The sequence below is a fragment of the Mustela erminea genome, chromosome 8 (genome assembly GCF_009829155.1).
Source record: "Mustela erminea isolate mMusErm1 chromosome 8, mMusErm1.Pri, whole genome shotgun sequence".
In the NCBI taxonomy this organism is placed as follows: domain Eukaryota; kingdom Metazoa; phylum Chordata; class Mammalia; order Carnivora; family Mustelidae; genus Mustela; species Mustela erminea.
The window spans coordinates 91,314,413-91,340,667 of NC_045621.1; the positions used below are offsets into that span (position 1 = coordinate 91,314,413).

General features: G+C 39.0%; 1 protein-coding gene across 1 annotated transcript in view; it reads left to right on the plus strand.

The window, feature by feature from the left end:
- The window catches only part of NXPH2 (neurexophilin 2), a 114,414-nt gene extending 88,489 nt beyond the window's left edge, over window positions 1-25,925 (plus strand). The window contains exon 2 of the mRNA XM_032356235.1: window positions 24,521-25,925. Coding sequence (XP_032212126.1) covers window positions 24,521-25,264 — 744 coding nt within the window. The 3' untranslated portion in view covers window positions 25,265-25,925. The remainder of the gene's footprint in view (window positions 1-24,520) is intronic.
- Window positions 25,926-26,255: the final 330 nt, after the last annotated feature.

Sequence of the window (26,255 nt, forward strand, 5' to 3'; positions counted from 1 at the left end):
TATTTCAGAGCTCTCTATTTTGGCCCATTGTTTTGGGCATTATTTTGCCTTGGACTGAATTCCTAAACATGAAATAGTGGGCTTGAAGGTATCACAGGTTTTAAGGCTATTAGTTTATGTGCCCAAATTTCTCTCTAGAAAGATGACATCTTATTTATTTTTCCAGGCATGTTCCCAACCTTCGGTGATTGTGTCACCTTAAAAACTCCATGCCAACTTAACTTTTGGAAAATATTGTCATTACTTTTAAGTAGGTATTTACCTGTTTATCCTAATATTCATTGGCTACTTGTATATCTTTTCTTGTGAAATTTATGTATCTTTTGTGTTTCCATCATAATTCTTAGCTCTTTTCTTAATGATATCTAAAATCTTTTCATATGGTAAGATATGAATCTCTCTTCTACCATATTTATTCAAAGCAATTTATTAGTTTGTGTTTGTATTTTAGCTTCATTAATCTGTACTTTTTATACAAATCAAGAGGTGTTTAATACTTTTTTCTGAGTGGACTTTAAAATCATTTTTTCATGTTCTCCAAAAAATCTCATTAGGATTTGTAGATCAAATGGCATAAAATGTATACATTTACTTGGCCAGAAGTGATGTTCTCACACAATCCATTCTTCCCAGTCAAGCACATGTTATGTGTCCACTTGTTTGGACACATAGAGAAACAAGAGAACTCGTTTCTCTTGGTAAAGTTCTGTAAATTTACCCATAGAAGTCCTAGATATTTCCTGTTAAAGCCATTTCTACATGTGTCAAACTTGATGTTGCTACCATGATCAGCATCTTTTTCAAATTACATTCTAGTACTTTTAATACTAAAATATAGAAAATTATTTATTTTTGTTATTAATCGTTTATCTAGCTACTTTGTTGGACTAGTATCAGTTTTGAATCCTTTTCATTTGATTCCCTTGGATCCCTTACTTATGCAACTTATTGTTTTCAGCAACTAGTGATAATGTAGTCATTTCATTACCAGGATTTTTTCCAGTTACCTCCCTTATTGAATTGGTCAGAACTTCGGCAACCATTTTAAATAATAACGGTAATATAGCCTTATAATCTGAGAGCCTCCAGTATCATTGACAGACCATAGGAAAGCATATTAAAAATGAAGGTAATTGGAGACTAGAAAGATCATAACGTTTGTTTGTTTGCTTAGTTAATTTACGGATTTCCCTTACAACCTCAGATATTCTGCTTTAATATCTGGAGTGATGAGGACAGAAGAATCCACTGTCTGCATTGGTTTTCTAGGGCTGCCATTAAAAAAGTGCTACAAACTGGGTGGCTTAGAACAACAGAAATGGACTCTGTAGGGCTTTGCAGCCTCCAGGTCTGAAATCAGGGTGTTGGCAAGAGCAACACCTTGGAAGCCTCTGGGGGAGGATGCTTCCTTGCCTGCTTCAGCTTCTGGTAGCTTCAGGTGTTCCTTGGCCAGTGGCATCCGAACTCCAGTTCTGCCTCCAGCTTGAGAGATTGCATCTGTGTGTTTCTGTCTGCCCAAGTTTTACCTGTGTGTTTTTTCTTTTCTCATAAAGACTCCAGTCTTACTGGGTTAGGGTGCACCCTAATGACCTCATTTTAACTTGATTATATCGGCAAAGACGCTATTTGCAATAAAATCCCATTCACAGGTACCAGAAGTTAGGACTTAAGCATGGACTGGACATGCTGAACCCATAACCCATAACCCATGGACACAGTCCAACCCATAACACTCTCATAGGAGCTGTTCTATTGGTGGGCAGTCCTCTAGTTAAAAATGCCTTCCTTTTACCAAACCATGATCTGCCTACCTCTTGTCTCCATACATAGACCTAGGGCAAACCACTATAAATCTCACCTGGCTTCTGTTGGACAGCCCTTCAGATATACCAAAACCTCATACATAGCTTACTGTTTAGAGATAGTCACACCTTTGATGCAAAAGAGAGAGAGAGAGAGAGAGAATTGGCCACAATCAAGAATGTATACAGTATATGGAAACACCTTCTCACTAGTTGGTAAAAGAAACTTCAGAGGTGCACATAATAAGCTAGGTCATAGGACTTGTAAGTTTTGAATATGCTTTTCCTGATCCTCACCAGGTATCTCAGAGCATAATCTCAAATTCTGCTGATTTGCATGCTCTTTGAGCATCTGAATTAATCTTCAGCATTCTTGACCCAGTGTACTTGCAAGCGTAGCCCTTACCTTAAATTTTTAACTTGACCAAAAGCCAGTAATAGAGAACCACTCACACTTTTGTAATAGTGAGTGCTCTCCTTCAGATGCCTAGGTGGTGAAGAAGTGGGTGATTTCTATTTTTCTTTAGCCCCCTTTTTGCTGACCATGGTGACAGAGCAGGTAACTACCTGTTAACTACCTGTATATGTGTGAGCTATGTTGAGAGACAAAGTATGAGAAGCATAAGTACATTCATGAAACCAAATCAAGCAAAGATAGTAAAAAAGGAGATACAATGGAAAAGAAACAGGAAGGTTTTTAAATGTTATTAATCATTAATTCCTTGCTTGAATCGCCTTTTAAGAAATACCTGAAATGGAAATGCAACCTACATTCATTTTGTTAAGAGGGGGAAAACTTGAGCTTATTTGAAAAAGACTTTCTTGGGACTCTGACAACTGACTTAAGAAACCAGTCCTCTTCCAATTGTTTTTTCCTCTGCTAGCACCCTCTATAAATATGATTCCTTTATAAATATTGCAAATCTCCAAATATAATGAAGCACCCACTCTTCAGAATTAGGTCATAACAAGATGAGGAGTGAGATCTATTAAAGATCAAATAAGCCCTGTAAAAAATGATGTCTGTTGTTAGTATATATTAAATAAATAAAAACCAACGATCCTGAATTTTACCTGGTTTCTGCTGACCTGGCTTAGCAATATATACTCGATCATTTTCTTCTTTTTAGATATCCATGCAGAATTAACCTTTATGAATCCTCTTCAGGGCAAAAAGGTGACTGATTAAGACCCAAGCTACCTAGGAATTCATAAGCAAAAAAACAGAGGGATGGTTACTTAACATTGGAGTTTGTCTTACATGTTTCTTGAATATCCTTGAAATAAGTAAATTGACCAAAACTGTACTGGCTGGCGGGAGCTGGCATTGGTTCCTTGGTGGTAGGCACATGTCTTATAGAAGTCATACCAGCATTCTGGACTCAGGTGGTCATATTTAGGTGAGCTTCGGGTTGAATCTGGACTTTTCTGGAACCGTCCCAATGATGACTGTGAAATCCTGGAAGCAGAGTTTAGGAAAGCCCTCAGGCTCAGTGTGGGATCCGTAAATCAGACTGATTCCGGCTGAATCACCCAGGCTAAGGCTGCAGTTTGCTACACACACACACAACCTCATCTGCAGGACAAAGCTCCGATTATCTTTTGAGCTCTTGCACCTGTGGCTCCTACTCCTTCCGCTCACAGACTTAGACATGCCCTCCACGTTTCCCTTATTAACTGCACTAAAAAAACTATCCTGGGCTCCCGGATGGCTCAGTGGGTTAAGCCTCTGCCTTTAGCTCAGGTCATGATCTCAGGGTCCTGGGATCAAGTCCCGCATCAGGCTCTCTGCTCAACGGGGAGACTGCTTCCCCCTCTCTCTCTATGTCTGCCTCTCTGCCTACTTGTGATCTCTGTCAAATAAATGACTAAATTTTTTTAAAAAGCCTTAAAATTTGTGGAAATCTTAAGGCAACAGCCATTTTATTATATATCATGATATCATGGATCCAAGATTTGGACAGGGCTTAGTTGATGGAGTCTTTTGCTTTGAGTGGCAATTACTGGGATCCCTTGGAGGTACCCCGTAGCACTTGAACAGCTCTGAAGAGCTCAGGATCGCTTTACTCACATGAAAGGGCCTTGGAAGTTTGGCCTCAATGGGCTCTTTGCCCTCACCATGTAATTTCAGAATGTCTACACCCAGTCTCTCAAATAGAGTAGTTCGACTTGATACCTGCCTGTTCTAAGAGTGCATATATTAGAGAGTTATAATTTGGGCCCAATAGTGGGGAAAGGTTTCCCTGATAGAGAAAACACAGGGCATAAAGAGCCCAGAGGAATCAAGGGACGAGGGAGCTTTCAGGCAGAGAACAGCATTTGCGTTAAGAGTGTGGATAGATTCTGGGAAACTGTCACTAGCTGTCACACATTCTGAAAAAAGACTGTTGATTCATGCATGTCAGTCACTCAGTGTGTGCCTGATAGAAGCTGGCATTGTCCTCTGCAGATGCTAAGTAGTCCCATCTCCACACTATTTCTGGGTCTTCATTTATACGTAATAGTCTATAAGGATACTAGAAAAGGCTCTTAACAAAGAATGAAGAGAACTTAGTTCTCTATTTTTTTATTAATTTTAAGGATCTCAGTTTCTTAAACCTGTAGAATTTTGTAGTTGGTGTATAGTTACTTCACAAAAACTCAACAAATATTTACTAAACACTTCCTACAAGCAAGATGCTCAACTTGATGCCAAATGACTTGACTCTTCTCTTGCCTGGTTCTCCAAAATCACCTCATGCCCTTTCTCCTGGCGCTAGCTGCCTCCATATAATTCCTGGAATTCTCTGAGCTTTATCTTGGCATAAGGCCTTTCACAAGCTGGACTCTGGACCCTCTGCCCACAGCACTCCTTCTGCACTGTCCTTGTAATTCTGTCCACGTGAGCTTAAATGCCACCCCCTCTAAAGACACTTAATCCTATTCTCTGATGCATCTTCTGTTGGTTTTCTTCTCTTCACTGCCTGCCACCCCTCCCAGCTTGCATTTATTTTGTAAATGCATTTGCTTACAAATTTCATCTCGGTCTTCCCCCACTGGACACCACACTCCGGAAAGTAGGAGCTGTGACTGTCTTACTCACCACTACACCTCATTGCCCAACCGAGTGGCTGCAGTGCAGATGTTCCTGAAATGTGTGTGGAATACATGTAAGAGGAAACCCAAAGTAAACTTACAGTCTAGTGAGAAAAGGCAACATGAGTCAGAATATTAATATGTCTTACGATAAGGACCGTGAGCAAAGTTCTTTGTTGGTTTTCAAGAGGAGTAGACAGAAGACGTCTGCCCAGGAGAAAGTGGAATGTACACTGGAAAGGCAAAAGGAGCCATAACCAGAGGACTTTGCTCACCATTTGAGAAGTCTGAATTTTATTCTTAATGCAGTGGAATATGCTGACAAGTTTGTACTGTGGAGGAACATGCCTGGTTGTATAATTGTCACTATGCAGAGAATGAGTGAAAGGTCAAGATTGGACACCGGTGATTCTGAAGGTGTCCAGGAGAGAGATCACCTTGTTGATGGAGGAGACAGCAGAAGTGAAGGGAGGGATACATATTTAAAATAGATTTGAGCGGCACCGGGTAGCTCTGTTAGTTAAATGTCCCAAATCATGATGTCGCTCAGGTCATGATTTCAGGGTTGTGAAATCGAGCCCTGAGTCAGGCTCCACCCTCTGCGGGGAGTCTGCTTGAGATTCTCTCTCTCTGCTTCCCCAACTGTGCACTTGCTTTCTCTGTCTCTGTCTCTCTCTCTCTCAAAATAAAATAAAATAAAATAGATTTGAGAACAGAATACAGGAATTAGTGATGAATTAGATGGAGAAAGGTGAAGACAGGGGAAGGCTTCAAGCATAACAAAAGGATCTGGGTTGAATTTTGGAGGGAGGGAGATGCACCAGGTGGGAAAGATAAGGCAGCAAAGGGAGGAGAATATGTTTGAAGAAGGAACTCAGAAAGGAAATGAGCACAACGATCCAGTTATTGAATAAGGGATGGGCACTGTTGAGGATAGGTTCACATTTCAAGTTTGTCAGTCTCTGGATATTTGCTTTCTAACCACTTCCTCTGCTACCACCTCAGGCTACCCATCCATTTCACTGCAAGTTCTTAATGAGGGAATGTTCCCCAAGTGGTCTTTACATCATAGTTGTTCAATAAGCACCAATCTGAACCAAGTTTAATTAACAGGTTGATTAGTTCTTAATACTTGTATGTAAAGACCTAGTGAATCACTGGTTGTTCCTCTTTCCCAATAACGCATCAGGAAGGTGTCCACTGGTTATTAAGTATTCTGACTTACTTAATAGATTGTTAAAGGTGTCTACAAAAGCCAAGGGCAGTACAGTGAGAAATGGAACATTTATCTATGTGGTTCAGGTCCAAAACACTTTTAGTCTGAAAAAATCAGATCTCTCCACAACACTGTAACTTACCTAAGTATCTTTTTCTCTAGTCCTTTATTTGACGGGCACACTTCTAGAAAAGTATACTCTCTCCTTAGCAATTCAGTGGATGCTGCGCCAATTCTCCCCTTGTCACTAAAGGACACTCTTCACAGAAGTCTTTTTCCCTTTCCCTAATCAAATGGAGGAAGCCACAACATCCCCTTTCCAGATCCCTTCCTAATCTGACAGTGCTCCTCAGCTAAGCCTAACAACGCTTGTCAACGCTTGTCTTCTGCTGGATCCCAGAGGCTGGGATTATGCTGGAGTCTCCAAGGGCCAGAGTGGCCAGGATCCCATCAAACATTGTTTGTAGCATCCCATTCTCTTCCTTCTGTAAGTGTGGCTTTTCTCTCCAGGTTCCCTACAAAAACCACAGACAGTTAAACTTTTTGAATTTGATCCCCGATTATCTAAAAATGTTATATGGTTATTTGGGTACAGCCCAGGAATGATTTTACAATATACAAAGCCTCCTGGGAAAACTTAACGAAGTCATTCTGTTACTATTGAAATTATATTGGCACTTTATATGAAGGATTACACTTTTTCAGCAATGTATGCTTACTACATGTGCACTTTAGACATAAAATAAATGCGGGGCTTTGAGAATAGAATGAAGGATAAGAAAATGTCTGTATCTTAAGATAATTCAGCCTAACGAAGGGACACCAACCAACTCAGGCACTATTATAGGAGTAGAATGGTGGGCCCACCAAGTCCCATCTCCACACTACTTCTGGGTCTTCACTTAATAGTCTGTAAGGATACTAGAAAAGGCTCTCAACAAAGAATGAAGATAACTTAGTTCTCAATTTTTATTCTTAATTGGGGTGGGGAATGACCAAGTCCACTGATTGTCGAAGACACTCTACGGTGGAGATGTTGCCATGAGCTCTTCTGAGGCTCATATGACTGTAGTACTCCTCTACTTCCCCTGATTTCAAGTAATATGTGTAAGGTCCTTATTACTCTCATTCATGAAGTTTGTAAGACTTGTTACACATTTGAACTCACATATAATTGCATTAGTAAATAACACTGGTGTCTCTTGTATGTATTAAAATTCTACCAAAGCTTACTTTGAGGCAAAACAAAAACAAAAACAAAAACACATTCCACTGCTTTTAATTGTGAAGGCATCAATTTAGGTAACAGGGAGCTTTTTAAAGGCTCACAATCCAATCCTAGTAGATCTTAGAAAATGCACCAGACTGGATACTTGATGGGTGTGGCTTGACCGAAAGTGTTTCAAGAGAGAGCCAGGGCCGCTGTCTGTGGGCCTGAACCAGCTCCTGATCCCAGGACAATCCTGTTGGACCTTCCCCAGGACTTCTGAACCACATGTTGGGAGAAGGAGGTGGAGAGAACAGAGGGAAGTCTACTCAAGCATTTTCCAGAGAGACAGAAAAGACTTTGATTTGATCTTATTTGCAAAGGATTTCAGACACAGAGAAGAAAGAAGGCATGAGTGATCTTAGCCAGTATCAGATGACTGAAAGTTGTCTGTTTGCAATTATACGAAAGCCCTCAGGGCGCTGTGAGCACAACTTCAGCCTAGTAGAGACTATCTGAAGCAATGTTGCAATCATTTGAGTTGTAACAAAGAGCTCCCTTGACCGCCCCCCATTGAAAAAACCTTCTCTCTGCATTATCTTTAACTGCTACTTACACTATCACAAAGGAATCATACTATGTTTTACAGAGTTTTATAAACTGGTATGTACTTTCCATGGCTAAACTTGTTGCAAGATTTCTTTTCCTTTAGTGCCCGTGGTTCTTGGTTGTGCCCTTTAGAAGAACGAAGAGGTAGAGCAGAGGGAGAATGGTGGGGAGCAAAGCAGACTTTACTGAGAGTACAAAGTTCCAGAAGAGGGAGGGGACTTGAAACATTGACAATTTGATATTTAAATCTAGGATGTTTTATGGGCTCTTTGATGTGGGCTATTTTAATCTGATTAACCCTCCACGTCCCTGTCATCTTCTTACCAGGTGGTTGTTCAAGTGAGAGAGGTGGAGGGCTCCTTCCAAGGTGGTGTTTCTGTAGCCTCTGGGATCAAGGGGGTGGTGGCCCCACTGCCCTAAGGTGCACCTTCCAGCCACAGGCCACCAAATCAAGCACTTTGTTTAAATATTAGACTGGCTATTCAGCAGGCCCCTGGGCCTGGGTAAAAACACCCAAAACCATTCGCTTCCACTATTTTAAATACATGTTGTAAGGCCTCCTAGCAGGAAGACTTAAGGCTGTAGCACTGAGTAAAGCCTAGAACAACAGGATGCGATCTTTTTCCTTTTAAGGGTAGTTTTACTTTTAGGACAGGGCCCCTGTCTCTGCCTGCTTTTCTCCTGACTATGCTTCTTTAAAGTGAACCTGTCTGTTAGAAAGCTAGATCCATAAATCTTGAACTCCAGGTTAAGTTGGGACTAACAGTAGAGATTTGTGAGTAAATCTCAACTTCTAGGGAGAAGACAGTCACGGGAATAAGTACCCCTTGAGAGTAATAGAATTCAGTCTTTTTTTTTTTTTTAATAATACTCTCTAAATTAAGTTTTTCATTAATTCCTGCCAAAACTTTCAAATATTATTTTGAATTTTTTGTATTTAATTATCATTCTTCCTCTACCACATTATCATTTCTGCTTATTCAGTTCCATTCTGCCAACGTGTAACTCTTCTTTCCCTGTCTTCCCTACTTTTTCTACTTGACTACTTTATCGACTCCATTTTATTTAGGATTTAGAACATTTTCCAAAGTGGCCTAAGAGTAAAGCCTAAGGAAATAAAAAGTAGTGAAAGGTCCAGGATGTTACACACTGCTGGTCAGATTTATGTACTCAGCTTTCATTGGACGCTTATTGTGAATCAAACACTGAGATAAGCGCTGGAAACATAAAGGCAAGCAAAACAGAGCAGCTGCCTTCAAGGAGTCTACAAGAGGAAGAGTCAAGTAAAAAATAAATAATAATGATCATAACAAACAACATGGCAGGTGAAGTGATTTGAACTTGCACAGGTTACTCTTGGGAGACCATGGAGACACTTGACTTTAAATCTGAACTTGTGATGAAATCACGATCAAGTATCCCCTCTGCTGGGTTCTGTGGACAATATAAGAAAGCAAGAGGCATAAATGAGTCATGAAATAAGATATTTACACGTGAACATAATTATTGAAATTAAAAGGTAGTGTATTGGAGTTAGCCAGAGATACAGAATCTACAGGCTAGAGAGATGATAAAGAAAAGACAGGTGGATGAGTAGATAAATGGAAACCTAAAAAGCCACCTTTCAAGGGATTGCTTCTTGCAATTGTGGGGGTGCCAAGTCTGACATTTGTAGGGCAGGCCCCAGAAACTTTCAGGTAAGAGTTAATGCTGCAATTTTGAGGCAGAATTTCTTCTTCCTCAGTCAAACCACAATTTTGTTTTCAAGACATTTCGACTGATTGGATAGTGCCCACCCACAACAAGAAGAATAATCTCCTTTACTTAGAGTCAAATGATGGGCTCTGGGGAGAACACCAAAGGTGTGAGTGCTTTTGCTAAAGACTTTAGGTCTATGACTCATGGATCCAATCAACTACATCAGCAGAAACCAGGAATAGATACAGTTATCCAGAAAAGATGTGTGGAGGACATTCTTGTTAATGGTTTGGACCCCAGTGAATGACACAGGAAACTGATGTGTTTTTAAGAAATTCATAGCACCAGAAATGTCACCAGCTTGGACTAAGGCACTTTAGAGGGAAGGGTCAAGATGAAGAAGGAAGGCAAAGCCATGGATACAAAGACTAGAGCCCACAAGACCTCCTTGGGCTTCAAGGATGTAGCCATCCCAGAGAACAAGTTCTGCCCAAAATGATCCAAATAATTGACTTGGACTTGGATGACAAATGATGGAACAACAAAGTGTGGAAGGTTTAAGGAGGAGGTCTAGAGAAAATGGGCCCAGATTTTTACTCTTAGCAATAGTGAGATTTTTTTCTTCTGAAGCATTTAAGCTGTATGCAACTGAATACAATGTATTTTCTTAAAAGTAATTAAATATATTATACAAAAGATTGTTGTACCCGTTTTCGCATCCAAGAGACCATCAAGGAGCCAACACTGATGCAATCACATGAGGGTTTATTCGACAAGCTTAAGCTTGGGCCCAAGTATACCTGACACAGAGGAGTAAGAACTTGGACCCCAGCTTAGTTAAGGCAAGGGTATTTATGCTTTCCTGTTACTAAAGCAGGGTGGGGATTCCTGTTACTAAAGCAGGGTGGGGGTCTCTGGAACCAAAGCAGGGTGGGGCTTCCTGTTACTAAAGCAGGGTGGGGCTTCCTGTTACTGAAGCAGGGTGGGGGGCGTCTCTGGAACTAAAGCAGGGTGGGGGTCCTTAGAACTAAAGTAAAGTAGGGAAAAGTTCAGCCCTTGGGCACAGGGGTCTGAGATGGCTTCTGGAGCTAAGATGGCTGTACTTATGCTAAGGCTAAACCTGAGGTGGGATGGCCTTAATTTTTCTCGGCCTCCATATTGATGTATCATTTGTATTACATAGGAAGAAAATATAAATACTAAAATATTCATTTACCTGACTTTAATTTTTAGTTTTCTTAGTTTTATTTTCTAGAATAAACATTTTGTAGTGAAAAGAAATTTTTTATTTGTAAGGTAAATAGTTTATATTATATCATATTATTTGTATTATGTTGATCAAGTTGTTTTTTTGGTATCAGACCCATTAGAGTATTAGTGTGAAAAAAACAGTGACTTGATAAAAAACTGATTTCTGTATTTATTGCTGCCTTTCAACATTTGGACCTTAGACAACCCCTCATAAACTCTCCAAGGCTATCTTCTGCCCACCACACCTCACAAAGTAGGTATAAGAATCAAATGAGATTATTTATGAAGACCATAATTCTCAGTATAAATATTAGGAATGATTATTGCAAAAAATAATTTTAACACTGTTATCAGTTTCATTTACATGAGTAATAATGCAGTTGTGTTCTTTGTGAAATAGATACTTTATCATATGGAAACTATCACTGATTTTCTAAAACATTTATATTGTGTCATAATAAAGCAGCACATTTATGTAGGATCATGTAAAAATCCCCAGTACACTGCAAATGTTTGCGTTTAAGTGAAATACCAAACTATATATCTAAAAGCATTTGAAGATTTATTTTAAATGAATAAATGTCATGTGTTTGTTGAAAGAACAAACCAATAAACACTGAACATTTTGAACGAAAAAGAGAAGGTCAACTAATTGTGAATGTCAACCACATTGACAATATACCTTCACAGCAACACCTAGGTTAGTGTTTGAATAACTGAACACTGTCACCTCGCGGAGCTGACACTTAAAACTAACCATCACTGGGTGCCTGGCTGGCTCAGACCGTGGAGGATATGACTCTTAATTTTGAGGCTGTGAGTCGGAGCCCCACACCGGTGTAAAGATTCCTTTAAAAAAAAAAGAAGAAATTTTAAAACTAACCATCATAGACAGTGCATGCTAATTGCCAGACTAATTGTACCTCAAGACTGAAATACCAAAAGGATTTGATGGTGAAGTACACAGCCCTGCACATGTGCACTTCTAACCCCCATCTCCTGTCTCTCTCTGTACCCACCCCCCACAATGTGCTTCCTCATCCCTCATCTAAACTCTGCCTAAAGGGATAGAAATAGCGATATCTGGCATTTCCACTCCTCCTTTGACTGTTTTTCCCTTTGTGGTAAATTTCCCTTTCAAATGCCAACATTTACAGGTGAACACACAGATTCACGGGGCATCTGGGTGGCTCAGTTGGTTAACTGTCTGCCTTAGGTTCAGGTCATGATCCCAGAGTCCTGGGATTGAGTCCCAAATCCGGCTCCCTGCTCAGCGAGGAACCTGTTCTCCCTCTTCCTCTGCCCCCTGCTCCCCTTGCTTGTATTCTCTCTCTCTGTCAAATAAATAAATAAAATCTTAACACCCCCCCACATACACACACACAGATTCATGTTTCCCAGGCATTATATTTGAGAAGTATTTATGTGTTCCTATCACGTGAAGCTTTTCTCTCTCATTAAAAACTTGGGTGGGGGGACGCCTGGGTGGCTCAGTTGGTTGGACGACTGCCTTCGGCTCAGGTCATGATCCCGGAGTCCTGGGATCAAGTCCCGCATCGGGCTCTCAGCTCCACAGGGAGTCTGCATCTCTCTCTGACCTCCTCGCTCATGCTCTCTCTCACTGTCTCTCTCTCAAATAAATAAATAAAATCTTTAAAAAAAAAAAAAAAAACTTGGGTGCAGTTCATAAAGACACATGGATGAAAACAATACCGCTTCACGTGCTGATGCATTGATTCCTTAAACTGCAAATGGACTATTTTTCTTCTCTTAGATTATAAAAAAATAAAAATAAATAAATACCTTGTTTGACTTTGCAAAACTTGCAGTAATGGAGACTACAGTCTGACCCCATTTCACTCTGGAAGCATGGTCTTGTCATGACACTTAGCCCCCTCCCACAGGACATCCTCAACATTTGTTTCTAACCTGTTCATGCTTGTTTAAGAGCCCCTTTTATTTAGCTTGCTAATACAAAATGAAATCTAAGTTTCCTTTCACACCATTTCCCCTAAATGTTTTCAGAAATTATGGTACGTGCATGTACGCATGTGTTTATACACATGATATTTCTGTGTATCTGTGTGTGTGTGTGTGTGTGTGTGCATTTTTTTTGTAGAAGTTATGTCATTGATTTTCCAGATTACTGTCATCAGGATAAAATAGGAATTGCCATATTTAACCTTAGCAATAAAACTACTGCCAAGCATTGCAATCTAGCTTTTTGGCTCTTATTGCTAAGATTTCTGTCTTCACATTTATGTTTCCTGTTAGTTCCTGTATCAATTTAGAAAAATGTAAAGGGTAGCTATTAAAAGATATCTGGAAGGTAAAATGAATTTGCTACACTCAGCAGAAAGGAAGGATGTCCACTGTTTAGCTTTCTTCTCCTAAGCAAACATTTGTTTTTCAACATGCAAAATGAATTTTGAAACAATGTCACTTTATTGCCAAAAAAAATTAATAGGCACAATTAATATATTGATACAGGTTTGATTCTACCATCCTTCATTCCCTTTATGTCATTCTTCTTTTAATCTGCTGTGACAGTTCAGTAATAGAGCCCCAGAAATATGACTTTAGGGCCAGCCACACTACTAATCATCAATATAGCATTGTGTGTTGTCCATCAGGTACGTGCTTCTATTTTGTCGGCAATGACGATAATCTGTAAAATTTCTACTCAGAAAAAAATGCTTTCCAAGATTCCTTTACAAATAAAAAATTTAATGGGATGCTGAGTTTGATCATGACAGGGATTTTTTTTTTTTTTTCTTTCTGCTGAGCTGGTTGTCATTTTAGTTTTAACCACAAGATACAGGACAGAATTGTTAAAGCAGTGCAATTATATAAGCTATATATATGCAACAAAGATAAGGCTTTAGACCACCTTCATTATTGGATCTATAATATACAGCTCTATAATGGCATCTGTGGGCCACTTGTAGGTTGTATAGCAGGGGTCACTTTGGGGGTTCTTGGCGTAGACTCATACCCTCAGTAAAATAATTAATGGCCAGCTACATGGATTCCATCATGAACAACATTATAAACAGAGCTATTAAACAAACCAGTTCTCCTTCCAAACTGGCACTTAGCAGTGATTGTCACTCGAAAAGAACATTAATGAATGATTCCAGGATATCCAAGGGAGGGCAAGCCAGCTGCCTTTAAAAAATATTTGTACAGATTGGTATCAATTTATCTCTTGTAGCATATGCCACTTCTGTTATTAAGGAAAAGCCAACTCTCCCAGCTTGGTACAAATCCACAAGTTTGGAGCATTTGGTTCACTCTGCCTCATCCTGGAAATTTGGATTTTTTTTTTTCTTTTAATGGACAGAGGAGTACATTCTTTTTTTAAAGATTTTATTTATTTGTTTGACAGAGAGAGATCACAAGTAGGCAGAGAGGAAGGCGGGGGGGGGGGGGGGGGGGGAATAGGCTCCCTGCCGAGCAGAGAGTCCGACGTGGGACTCAATTCCAGGACCCTGAGATCATGACCCGAGCCGAAGGCAGAGGCTTAACCCACTGAGCCACCCAGGTGCCCCCAGAGGACTACATATTTTTAGTGCAATATGAAACAGTTAAGGGTATGGCATTCCTTGTTAATGGTAGGTAATATATATAATCTGTGCATTGTGTGTTATATATATTATGGCAAGTGTTTCATGGTAAAGCAGTATGAGCTGTAAATACTATATATTCAGCGTAAACACAGAAAACTAAAAACATCCTCTTGAGGTATAGATGTCTTTCAGTGCTATGATTGTGAAAAAAAATATTTGTTTTGTTCTTCCTTTTATTTAGAACAATCAGTATTTCTTGTGAAAATCATAGATATCATTCAAATTTATTGTCTACTAGCATCTTTTCACACACCTAGAAACATAAAGACAAACCTACCTTATTTCAGAATACTTATCCAGAACATACTTAGTTCATTATCAATCAGCATTAATATATATTGTATTAGTTATATAGTATTATAGGAAAGAGCTATAACATAATCATGGCAAAGGCCTGACTCTCCCAGAACCCAAGAATGTATACAGTTACCCTTGAACAACACAGTAAGTTAGGGGTGCTGACCTCCACACAATCAAAAATCCACATATAACATTTAACTCCCCTAAAACTGAACTACTAGTAACCTATTGACTGGAAGACTTACCACCCATAATCTAAACAATTGATTAACACCTATTTTTGTATGTTATATACTGTTATATATTCTTGTGTACTACTTTCTTAAAATAAGGAAGCTAGAGGAAATAAAATGTTATTAAGAAAATCATAAGGAGGAGAAAGTTAATTTACTATACCCTATGGTATTTATTGAAAAATATCTGCATATAAATGGACCTGCAGAGTTCAAACCCATGTTGTTCCAGGGTCAACGATATTATAAACCTTCAGCTCTCGTAGGAGGTTTAAGGGTGAAAGCCCAGGCTGGCTAGGGTTGCTACCTAAGAGTGCTACTAGACTTCCTAATCAGGAATTCAGTGCTGAGAACGTTGGAGTCCACTTATGGTTAACAGAGGTGGTCATGTACTTTTAGTTATAAGACAAGTAAGTTCTTTAGTTCTAATGTACGGCTTGGTGACTGTAATATATAGTACTGTGTTGTACAATTGAAATTTGCCAAGAACCCTTTCTTAAGGGTTCACTCACCTTCCCCCTAAAAAGGTAACTCTGGGGTGAGGGATGTGTTAATTAACTGGGTGCTGGGGATCCTTTCACACTGTCAACATGTATCAAATCCTCACATGGAATGCTTTAAACATATTACAATTTTGTTCATCATTTATACCTCAATAAAGTTGGGGGGGCAGAAGAAAAAGAAAAAGAAAAAAAATTAACCTTTCACTAGAAGAAATATAACTATTGTCTTATAATGTTATCATACTCTCATTAGTAATTATAAACAAATCAATACATAATTTAGAGTAGGAAAAAAGGAGTATAAATACCAAGATCAATATGTTTCCTTGTCACTGATTCATTCATTATCAATCATCAACTGGTAAATCTTGGATTTCATTTCTCTCATCAGAATAAAGGTACTAATTACACGGTTCTATTTACTCCCTGTGCTGTTTCTCTCCCTGTTGAGGACTAGGGCTCTTGACTTCCTGCTGTGCTGATATATGTAGATATAGATACAGGTATAGATATACAGATAAATTTCCTGGCCCTTATGACAAGCATAAATAAGTGAGATTTATGTATGATTTATTCTTCTTTTTCCTGCTCTTCTACAAATCCTATGAAGGCAGAAACTTTATCTGCCCCTTGAGCAACGTTCTCTCAATACCTAGAGCATAAATGCTACATCTGGAAGGCACTCCATAAATAGGTGTTCAGTCAGTGATTAAACATGAACGCTTACATCTCTGGCCACGGTTCTGTGTCTCCTCAATCCTCTGGACTATAGAACTCACGTCATTATAAGTGTCCTGCCCACAGAGCGGCCTCACCCTGATTCACTTGCTACCCTCAGGACCTCCTTCTCTCAAAAGTTCAACTCCAACCCTCCCTGCCTCTACTCTTTTACCATTGAAAAAACAGTCATGACTGGCCCAGGATGATGGGATCATAAGTGATGATGCCAGATTACCAACCCAGTGCTCTGACCCCAACTCCTTCCAGCAAATCAAAGCACTGCTATTTCCATGCCTCATTCTTCCCTGCTGTAGTGTTAAACATATTCTGATCGAATTCCTTGTGTCTGCTTCTTTCATTCATTCCATCACTCTTGGGACAGTTTTTCTGTTTGGGCAAATTCAGCTGCTGGAGGATATGCCGACAGATTCTTCTCGACAATAGACGGACTTGTTTGGGACTTTCCATTTTGTCTCCCAGTCCAGTCATTTGTAAATGCAATGTGGGAAGGAGTCCAGTCGCATTCATCTGGCTGCAGGTATAGGCAAAAGCCAGTGAGGCAATTAATTTACTCCTCCAAAAGTAAAATAATTTTTGTGGAAACATTTCCAAGCTGTTTCAGGCTTCCTACTTTCTTAAGAAAGGTATGTTAATGTCATCCAGTCTGGCCTTGCTAAGTCAGGAGAACTATATATAGAAGCAGCGAGCTTCAAGTGCTAAGCTTCAGTTACTTAAGAAATTCAAGCCTTTCCTACTCCCCTGGTGTCATGTCAGTGAAGAGTTAGTGGGAACAAAATAAATGTGTCAGCTGTAACCGTTAAACACTGGACCAGGACCGCAGGGCTGGTGGAGAGATCTCTTCTGCTGGCATTTCTTCAAATGAAAACACCATCTGTTCAAAGTGCTGTAAGATAGAACTACCTGGACAGATAGTGGCATGGTATAGATTGAATGGAATTTGAACCCGAGAAGCTCAAAGCTTTAAATGCCCTTCACTTCCTTTCTGTTATGCACTGTGTGTAAAGAAATCTCCTCTCGGGACGCCTGGGTGGCTCAGTTGGTTAAGCAGCTGCCTTCGGCTCAGGTCATGATCCCAGCGTCCTGGGATCGAGTCCCACATCGGGCTCCTTGCTCCGCGGGGAGCCTGCTTCTCCCTCTGACTCTGCCTTCCACTCTGTCTGCCTGTGCTCGCTCTCGCTCTCTCTCTCTCTGACAAATAAATAAATAAAATCTTTAAAAAAAAAAAAAAAAGAAATCTCCTCTCCTCAGCCCTATAGCGTCAGCTACAGAGAAAAAGCAAAGCTGTCACAATGATAGATGTAGAGAAAAGGGTTATCTCATAATTATGCCAAAGGTCTCACTATCCCCAGATCCCAAGTGAGAGCACACAGCATTCATGATCCTTTAGCACCCGGAGTACTATGAATATAGAATGCTCTTTTGTGAGGCTTTCTTTCATTAGCTCCATGCCCCCTTGATAAACAGGCACCAAGAGAGCCTCATCTCAGAGTTGATAAGACTCACTGGGGGTGTCTAGAGACAAGTATGGTGGGCCGGCTCCAAACTTGAGAGAAGGGACAGTTGACCCTGTTACAGTCAACATCTAATTCTATGAAAGATATTGATAGAATAAGCTCTTCTGACTGAGCTCTCAGTTACTGAAATGGACCCAAGTTTTCAAGAAATTAATATTAAATAAAAACAAAATAACTAATCATGAGGACAGGCAAATGTATAGCATGCAGTATTGCTGAAATACTTTATAAGGAGCATATGACTTCCTAAACAACTCTGAGGTTATTTATTTAATTCAGTGATTCAATAGTTATAAATTGAAAGGCTTGAGAATACCTGGTTTAAAAAATAATAATAATCTTAAACCAAGTGCCACTGAATTAGATGTGAATTAAACTAAGTTTATGATAACAAATATGAACAAGTTTTACGAAAATTCTGAAAGGAAAACTTTGAAAAAAGGAACTTTTCTCCCAGAATACAAAGAATAACTTCAACAGTAATGAAGTATGTTGCTAACATGTGCCCCTGAGATAAAGTGATGAAAATGGCACTTCCTCCCCCACCTATAACCCCAGTGTAATCATGGAACAAAAATCAGACAAACTCAAATTGAAGAACATTCTACAAAATGCCTAACCGGTACTCTTCAAAACATACCATTTCATCAAAAACAAGAAAAGACTGGGGTGCCTGGGTGGCTCAGTCAGTTGTGTCTGACTCTTGGTTTCAGCTTAAGTCCTGATCTCAGGGTCATGGGATGTGGCCCTGTGTCAGGCTACATGCTCAGTCTGGAGTCTGCTTGAGGTTCTTTGTCCCTCCCTTCCCTCTGCTATCTCTCAAATAAATAAATAAATCTTTAAAAAAAAAAAAAAAAAAAGGAAAGACTAAGAAGCTGTCACAGCCAAGACAAACCTAAGGATTCATGATGGCCATAATGCAGGGTTCTAGACAGGATCCTCGAGTAGATAAAGGACACTAAGGAAAAACAAAGGAAATCTGAGTCAAGTATAGACTTCATTTCATAATCATGTGTCAGTGTTGGTTCATTAGTTGTTACAAGCACACTATAATGTAAGAGACTATGGACTCTGAAAAACAATCTGAGGATTTTGAAGGGACGGGGGGTGGGAGGTTGGGGTACCAGGTGGTGGGTATTATAGAGGGCACGGATTGCATGGAGCATGGGGTGTGGTGCAAAAATAATGAATACTGTTATGCTGGAAATAAAAAAATAAAAATAAATAAAAAAAAAACCTAAAATTACTATAAAATAAACCATTTATTGAAAAGTATATGACAGATATAGTTTTTAAAAGGATCTTCTGATACAGTATTTGCAGAGGAAAATGCTTTTTTAGTTTATAAATTATTTCCATAATTCGTGACAGTTCTCACATCTGCTACTATAAAATTCATTGCAGCTTCTTTGTCTCTTGGGAAAAAATGCATTTAATTATCAGCGAAATTCAACTCCTGCTTGTTATGATGAATGATTTGAACCTGTCAGCCTTCCCCCCCCCAAAAACAAAGAACTGAGATGAAATACAGTCTTCTTTCTCTACTCCCTCCCTTCCACCTGCTTCATTTAATTGATGAAGGTTTGAGCTTTTATTAATCTTTCTGAGCTCCTCTGTAAGATGCAGAAAAAGCTAATATGATATCATTGTATCTCGCTAATGTGTGTGCTTTGTGAAATTGATACACCCTGCCAAGACATAAATTACTTAAACTTTGATAAATGTGTGGAAATCAGGGAATGTTCAAACAGATAAAGCACAGCAATTCCTCTTTTTTTCTCCCTTTTTGAAACTCCATTTTGGGCTTGCTTGCGCTTAAATGTTTTTGCATTATTACTGTAATACGATGGGACCAAAGGAAGCAGTGATAGCCATAGAAAGCCACAGCAAATAGAAAAGTAAGCAAAGGGATACAGCCATGTGTTTTGCAGATAACATCTAACAACATTGACTTGGACAGAGTGTTAGCCAACAGATTCAGAACCACCTCCAGACTCTCCCAGCATGTCCTTTCGCTGACTCATTCGGTAGGTTGGAATCAAAGATCCACAAACAGGTTCTGTTGGCAAAGAGAGCTCACCTGTGCCTATGATCTGGCTGTGACTCAGATGCCAGTGAGAGTGGAAACATGAGGAAATGATTGATGTTCTGGGGTTGAGAAAGGTGTTTTCTACTCAGTCACTAATTTATTATATGGCACTGAACAAGTTGCTTGATTAACCATTAATCAGCTTCCTGAAGGCCCAAGAATTCATACAACCCTTTGAAGACAGTTCTTGAATAGGAAACATGGTACTATCCATTGGACCGTGCAAGAGCCATCAGTCATTGAATGCCTTTTGCCAGAAATTGGGCTCGGTAATTTCCATCCATTTTTAAAATTTGGTCCTTACAATCAATCAGCAAGAGAGAGATAGGTGAGGAAATGGGCTCACATCAAACACTCAAGTAAGGGGTGTGAGGTCATCAGGCACCGGATGCCTGTGCCTTTTCCACCGTTCTGCTTCCATACTGGGAGTGTATGAATGAGTGTGGGGCAGGGTTATAGTTCATCCAACCCCTAGTCATCCTTCTTTAGATCTTTGATGTTAAGCATGAGCCTTGGAGACTTAGATCATACAACCTATCTTTGCAGACCTGGTCTAGAAGGGGGTACCCTCTCAGCAGTGATGCATTCATCTTAACAAAATATTCCAGGGGGAATGCTGAACATGGGACAGTAAGTTGGGAGAGGAGGTACAGTTGTCAGCTTTGTAGGACAATTAGCAATATATTTACCCATTTAATTACACTGTTCTCATTATTTGATAACTTTTTGAGATTTGGATTTAGATTTGGAAATCAGTATTTTTGATAACTGTCATGTATTTTGAAGTAAAAAATGGCTGCCTGGGCAGCTCACTTGGTTAAGTGTCTGACTTTGGTTCAGGTCATGATCTCAGGGTCCTGGGATGGAGCCCAGCATTGAGCTTCTTGCTCAATGGTGAGCCTGCTTGTTCTTCTGCCTCCTCCCCTACTTATACTCTTTGTCTCTCTCTCTTAAATAAATAAATGAAATCTTTAAAAAAAATTAAGTAATAAAGAAATGAAGTTATACACAGCTTTTCTCAACTTGTTTAACGTTGTTGTCAAAGTAAAGTGATGGTCTAGGACAAAGCAAAAAAATTAAAATATATGTATATCTACTTTTTATATAAAAATGTCTTTTATCTAAAATACTGTTAGTATTTTCCCAAGAGCAGGGACCAATTACAGGCCTGTGCTATTAGTTAAATTTTATTATGTTTTTATATAAGCCTACCTTAAAATCATGAGCTCCTTGAATGGGTTTGAATCTGTAGAGTATTGTGTTAGAATATACTTTTTTAAAGTCAAATTACATTTTAAATTCTTATAGGAAAAATATTTTCTGAAGGGTTGAAGAGCCTTTCTAAAACCAAATAATTGCGTATAAGTTATCTGTTTGATAAACTTAGTTTTTGTTTTTGTTTTTACACTTTAATTTCTTAGGGTTAGTCACATATGTTTGGGTCAATTGTATAACATAAATTACTAAAAAGAAAGTTTTCATATTTTTTTGACACTCAGTAAATGAATTTTTAGTATTATTATTATTGTTTTTCTTATTACCATTGAATAATCTCAGAAACAGCACAGCAGAAGTCCTAGAGGTAAGAGGATTTCTTAACATCTGTCTCATAATGGCATCTATGATGAGTAAAAGGCCAATACCAGTCAACTTGCAAACTTACTTGTCATTGAATGAGGTTTTCATCATTTATGTTTATAAGTTTTCAATAATGGAAAAGTAAGGAGAAAATCAGGCCAAGCAGTAAGTGAGAAAAAATGATCCAGGTAGAAAATTCAGGAAAATGTATAATGTAAAACAAACATTCTTAGGGAGCTAAAAAACGATCATGTTGCCCCTGGGAGCAAAGAATGTTCTCATACTTATGAGCAAAAAAAAATTTTGAATGGAAAATCAGCCTTAGTCCTGCTAATAAAACATTGATTGACAGCATGGTGTATAAAGGTAAGATCTGAGTTTAAAAAAAAAAAAAAATTTAGAAGGGGAAAATGTTGGAAAGGATTTACTCTATCAAAGAGAGGAAGGAAGGCAGGAGTGAGAAAAGAAGTTTGTAAATTGTACCAAGTCTGAGAGTAGAGATCAGGAAGTAAAGCTCTTACAGACAAGATTCTCAGTAAGTGAAATGTATGTCTTGGTCTGTCAGCATGGACCAAGCAAAGCACATCTCATGAAATACTGGAAATGGATGAAAAACAGATAGTAGACTCTGGGCAACAAGAATCACAACCACAGAAAAGAGAAACTGGACCTTGATCAGGAAGGGGTTTCTTACCTGCCCATGTGTCCTTGGACGTCTTGCTGGGGAGAGGGTGGCATGTCAGTTGGACCAGGCTTCTTCAGTCAGCTCTCAGGGAACTTAAGTCATAACTGAAGCCTCCACTGAACCCCATGGGCAAGTACCAAAGGATCTGAATGAGATTTACACATCGTAGTAAGAGTATTCAGAATAGGGGGTACCTGGGTGGCTCAATTGGTTAAGCCTCTGTCTTCGGTTTAGGTCATAATCCCAGGGTCCTGGGATTGAGCCCCACCTCATCAGGGAGTCTGCTTCTCCTTCTCCTTCTATCCTCCCCCTCCTCTACGCCTGCTCTCTCTCTCTCTCTCTCTCAAATAAATAAATAAGGGACGTGGGTGGCTCAGTTGTAAGTGTCTTCCTTCAGCTCAGGTCATGATTCCAAGGTCTAGGGATCAAGCCCCTCATCAGACTCCCTGCTCTGTGGGAGGCCTGCTTCTCCCTCTCCCACTCCCCCTGCTTGTGTTCCTTCTCTCACTGTATCTCTCTGTGTCAAAATAAATAAAATCTTTTAAAAAAAATAAAAAATAAAAACATAAAAAATATATATATATATATTCAAAATCAGAAAGCTAGTCTCACTGTCAGAGATACCCAGAATATTTTGAGCCAGAAATCCAGAGTAAGGATTCTTCTTTTCCTGGTGAATATACTCACCTTTCAACATCAGCAGAGGAAAGAAGTATCAACTCAGGATACATAAACCCCTAAGAAGGTTGCACAGATTTAGGTTCTCAAAATAGTAAGACTGTGCATTGTTTCAGTTTGCCCTTCTGCCAAACCTTAGTAATTTAAGGGAAAAGAATTTTTAAAAATACTAGACATAAAGAAGAAAAGCCATCAGGAAATTAATCAGAGGCAAATATATTATGCACCCTACCCCACCTCCTCACCCAAAGTACACAAAAAGAAAAAACCCATGCATTGAAGTCCTTGCTTTCAGACTCTAACGTGATCTTAGGGGGTTGGGGTATAGCTGAAAACACTTTTCACAAAACTCTATTAGAACTTAAACTTCTAAGCTCTCATGAATCTATAGAAGATAACCTCATGTTATTATTAAGTTCTACCATATGGTGGAGTACAATATTTATAATCCAAGCTGTGTCGTCTTCTTTTTTTTTTTTTTTCTCAAAAATTGGATTGAAAGCAATAATTTCTGTAATAATCTGAGACTACTTTTACCAGGTGCTTTGCCAAGTTTGAAAGGGTTGGGGAAACAGTTCATAAATACAGCTTCACTTCTCTCTCATCCTTTTCATCATGCTGACAGTTTTCTGGAGAATCATTACCAGAGTGGTTTGTGCCATTAGAGATAAGAGGCTATCTGTGTTTCCACTAGAAACCTCTATTTTCCGGACTTTATAACTCATCCATAAATATTCACTCCAGGCAACAGTTTCATATATTATGACTCCATCCCTCAAAATCAATATTGGCTTAACTAATTGATTTTTAGAAATTATGGGGACTCTTGCACTACAAAAAGAATAAGAAGAAACATCAGATCCAGATAAAGTACTATGTTTCAGTGGGTGTGATCGGAACCACATTCTATGGAATCCATAAAACTAATTTGCATTCTTTCTTAGCAATCCTTTCAGGGTATAGAATTCAGTTATAATAAAATTTATTGGATAATCTATGGTCTGTTATTAATTCAAAATAGACATTTCCAATTTGTTTCTGTTTCTGCTGGGACCACAAAATTTGAAATTTTTTTTCAACTAAAACTTTTGTAGTACTTTCTCTTACTATTCATACTCCTTTTTTTCTTATTACAGAGGTTGAGATGGAATTATATCAAAAGCTATGAAATTATTTGACATAAGCCTTTGAATGTAATAATATCCTTAATATTTCCAAATATACTTAAAAGACTTAAGTATACTTAAGTATACTTTTAAAAAAGACTTAAGTATACTTAAAAGACTTAAAAGAATACAATATTTTGCATTCAGATGGCTTCTACCTTCTTGGTAGCCTTCAGCATTGGGGAGTCGTCTTCTACCTGAAAGAGAAGACCACACAAATGGAATGTTTTTATGAAATGAGATGCCAAAATATATTACTTCCTCCAATCTCAAAAGATAGTATTATAAATATGAGGAAGCAGGGACGAAAACCACATTAACCCATTAAAATGAAATACTTTCTTCCTAATTTGAATTTTGTGCTCACGATTTTACATTGCTTGAATAGATGCTCATCTTGTTACACTGTTGAGCCCAGCTGTGTGAGTGAAATGCTATTTGTCAAGAATTGAAATAATACTGCAAGTACTTCCCCTTTGCTTTGGCTTTAGTGTGTGTGCTCAAAGCCTAACCTCAAGTTTATTTCTCTTTCTTCTTTTCAAACAGCTATTCTGTGACAGTGAGAAGGCGGTGCATGCCACAGAGGGGCTGGACTGGGAAGACAAAGATGCTCCCGGGACCTTGGTTGGAAACGTGGTGCACTCAAGGATCATCAATCCTCTGCGCCTGTTTGTTAAACAGTCTCCTGTCCCAAAGCCTGGACACTTGGCGTATGCGGACAGCATGGAAAACTTTTGGGATTGGCTGGCCAATGTCACGGAGGTTCAGGAGCCACTGGCAAGAACTAAACGGAGGCCAATAGTAAAGACGGGAAAATTTAAGAAGATGTTTGGGTGGGGCGACTTCCATTCCAACATTAAAACTGTTAAACTCAATCTCCTCATCACAGGAAAAATTGTTGACCATGGAAATGGAACCTTCAGTGTTTATTTCCGACATAATTCCACAGGCTTAGGCAATGTTTCAGTGAGTTTGGTACCCCCCTCCAAAGTGGTGGAATTTGAAGTTTCCCCGCAGTCTACCTTGGAGACCAAGGAATCCAAATCTTTCAATTGTCGCATTGAATATGAAAAAACAGACCGGGCAAAGAAGACTGCCCTGTGCAACTTTGACCCATCGAAGATCTGCTACCAGGAGCAGACTCAGAGCCATGTGTCTTGGTTGTGTTCCAAACCCTTCAAGGTCATTTGCATTTACATTGCCTTTTACAGTGTTGATTATAAACTTGTGCAAAAAGTCTGTCCTGACTACAATTACCATAGTGAGACTCCATATTTATCTTCTGGCTGAATCTTTCCAACAGTGATATAAATGAGGGGTGAATACATATTTCATTAGAATGACCAAGAACCAAGGCCAACTCTTCGTGGTAAAGGATCCCTTTTGTTTCTGGCAGTGAACCTTAGTTCCCTATTAGGTTTTCAAATTAAAAAAAAGAAAAAGAAACTTCTTTAAATGTGACATGTGTTTGTTTCGCTCGTACCTTAATCTGAAAAGTCAAACTGTGTATGAAGCCATCGCTTTCATGTAGGATGGCTAAGTCCTAGAAATATTGTTGTTTCTCTAAAATCAACATCAATGGTAGAAACATGTAACGAAAAAGAACCGAATTATGCATGTGATACACATTGCTCTTGAAATGAGCCTGCCTTTGAAATTTGTTTTGGAAGGTTACCTTAAAATTAGCAGATTCAGTAAAGTAACTGAAAAGATAGCATTTGATAGATGAATCACATTTCTGACATTGAATTCTTTTTTTATCTCTGTCCTTCCCCCACATCAGTGCTGTTATTGATATGAGAGATGAAGGGGTAAAATTTGTTTCAAAACCCATGTGTGAGGTTACCGTGCCACAGTGGAACTAAACACATGATTATCTGAGCTAGGCTGGGATGAGACTTAAACACTTAGTCCTGGGTTGGCCACTATCTTTAGGATTCTCATCTGAGTAGTAATATGGGGCATTGGGAAAGCGAACCCGAGTATATTTTAAGTCAGTCCCACAATCATGAAGCTCATGATGTTTTTAGATTCTTTTGCCAAATTCAATGCCATGAGATTGCCAAAAGTACCATAAAATCTGCCCTATAACCTATAACGTCATGCTATTCATTTGATAGTGTGAGTTTATATACACACATAGAACAACTCTGAAACTGAGAGAAAGCGATTTTGTTCCCTAGGCAAGAACAGAGAAAATAATTGGAAGTGGATTGACAAAATTCCAGGATTATGGATTCATTATTTCTAGCCTCCCAGATTAAGTCCTCTTTGCGTTTCA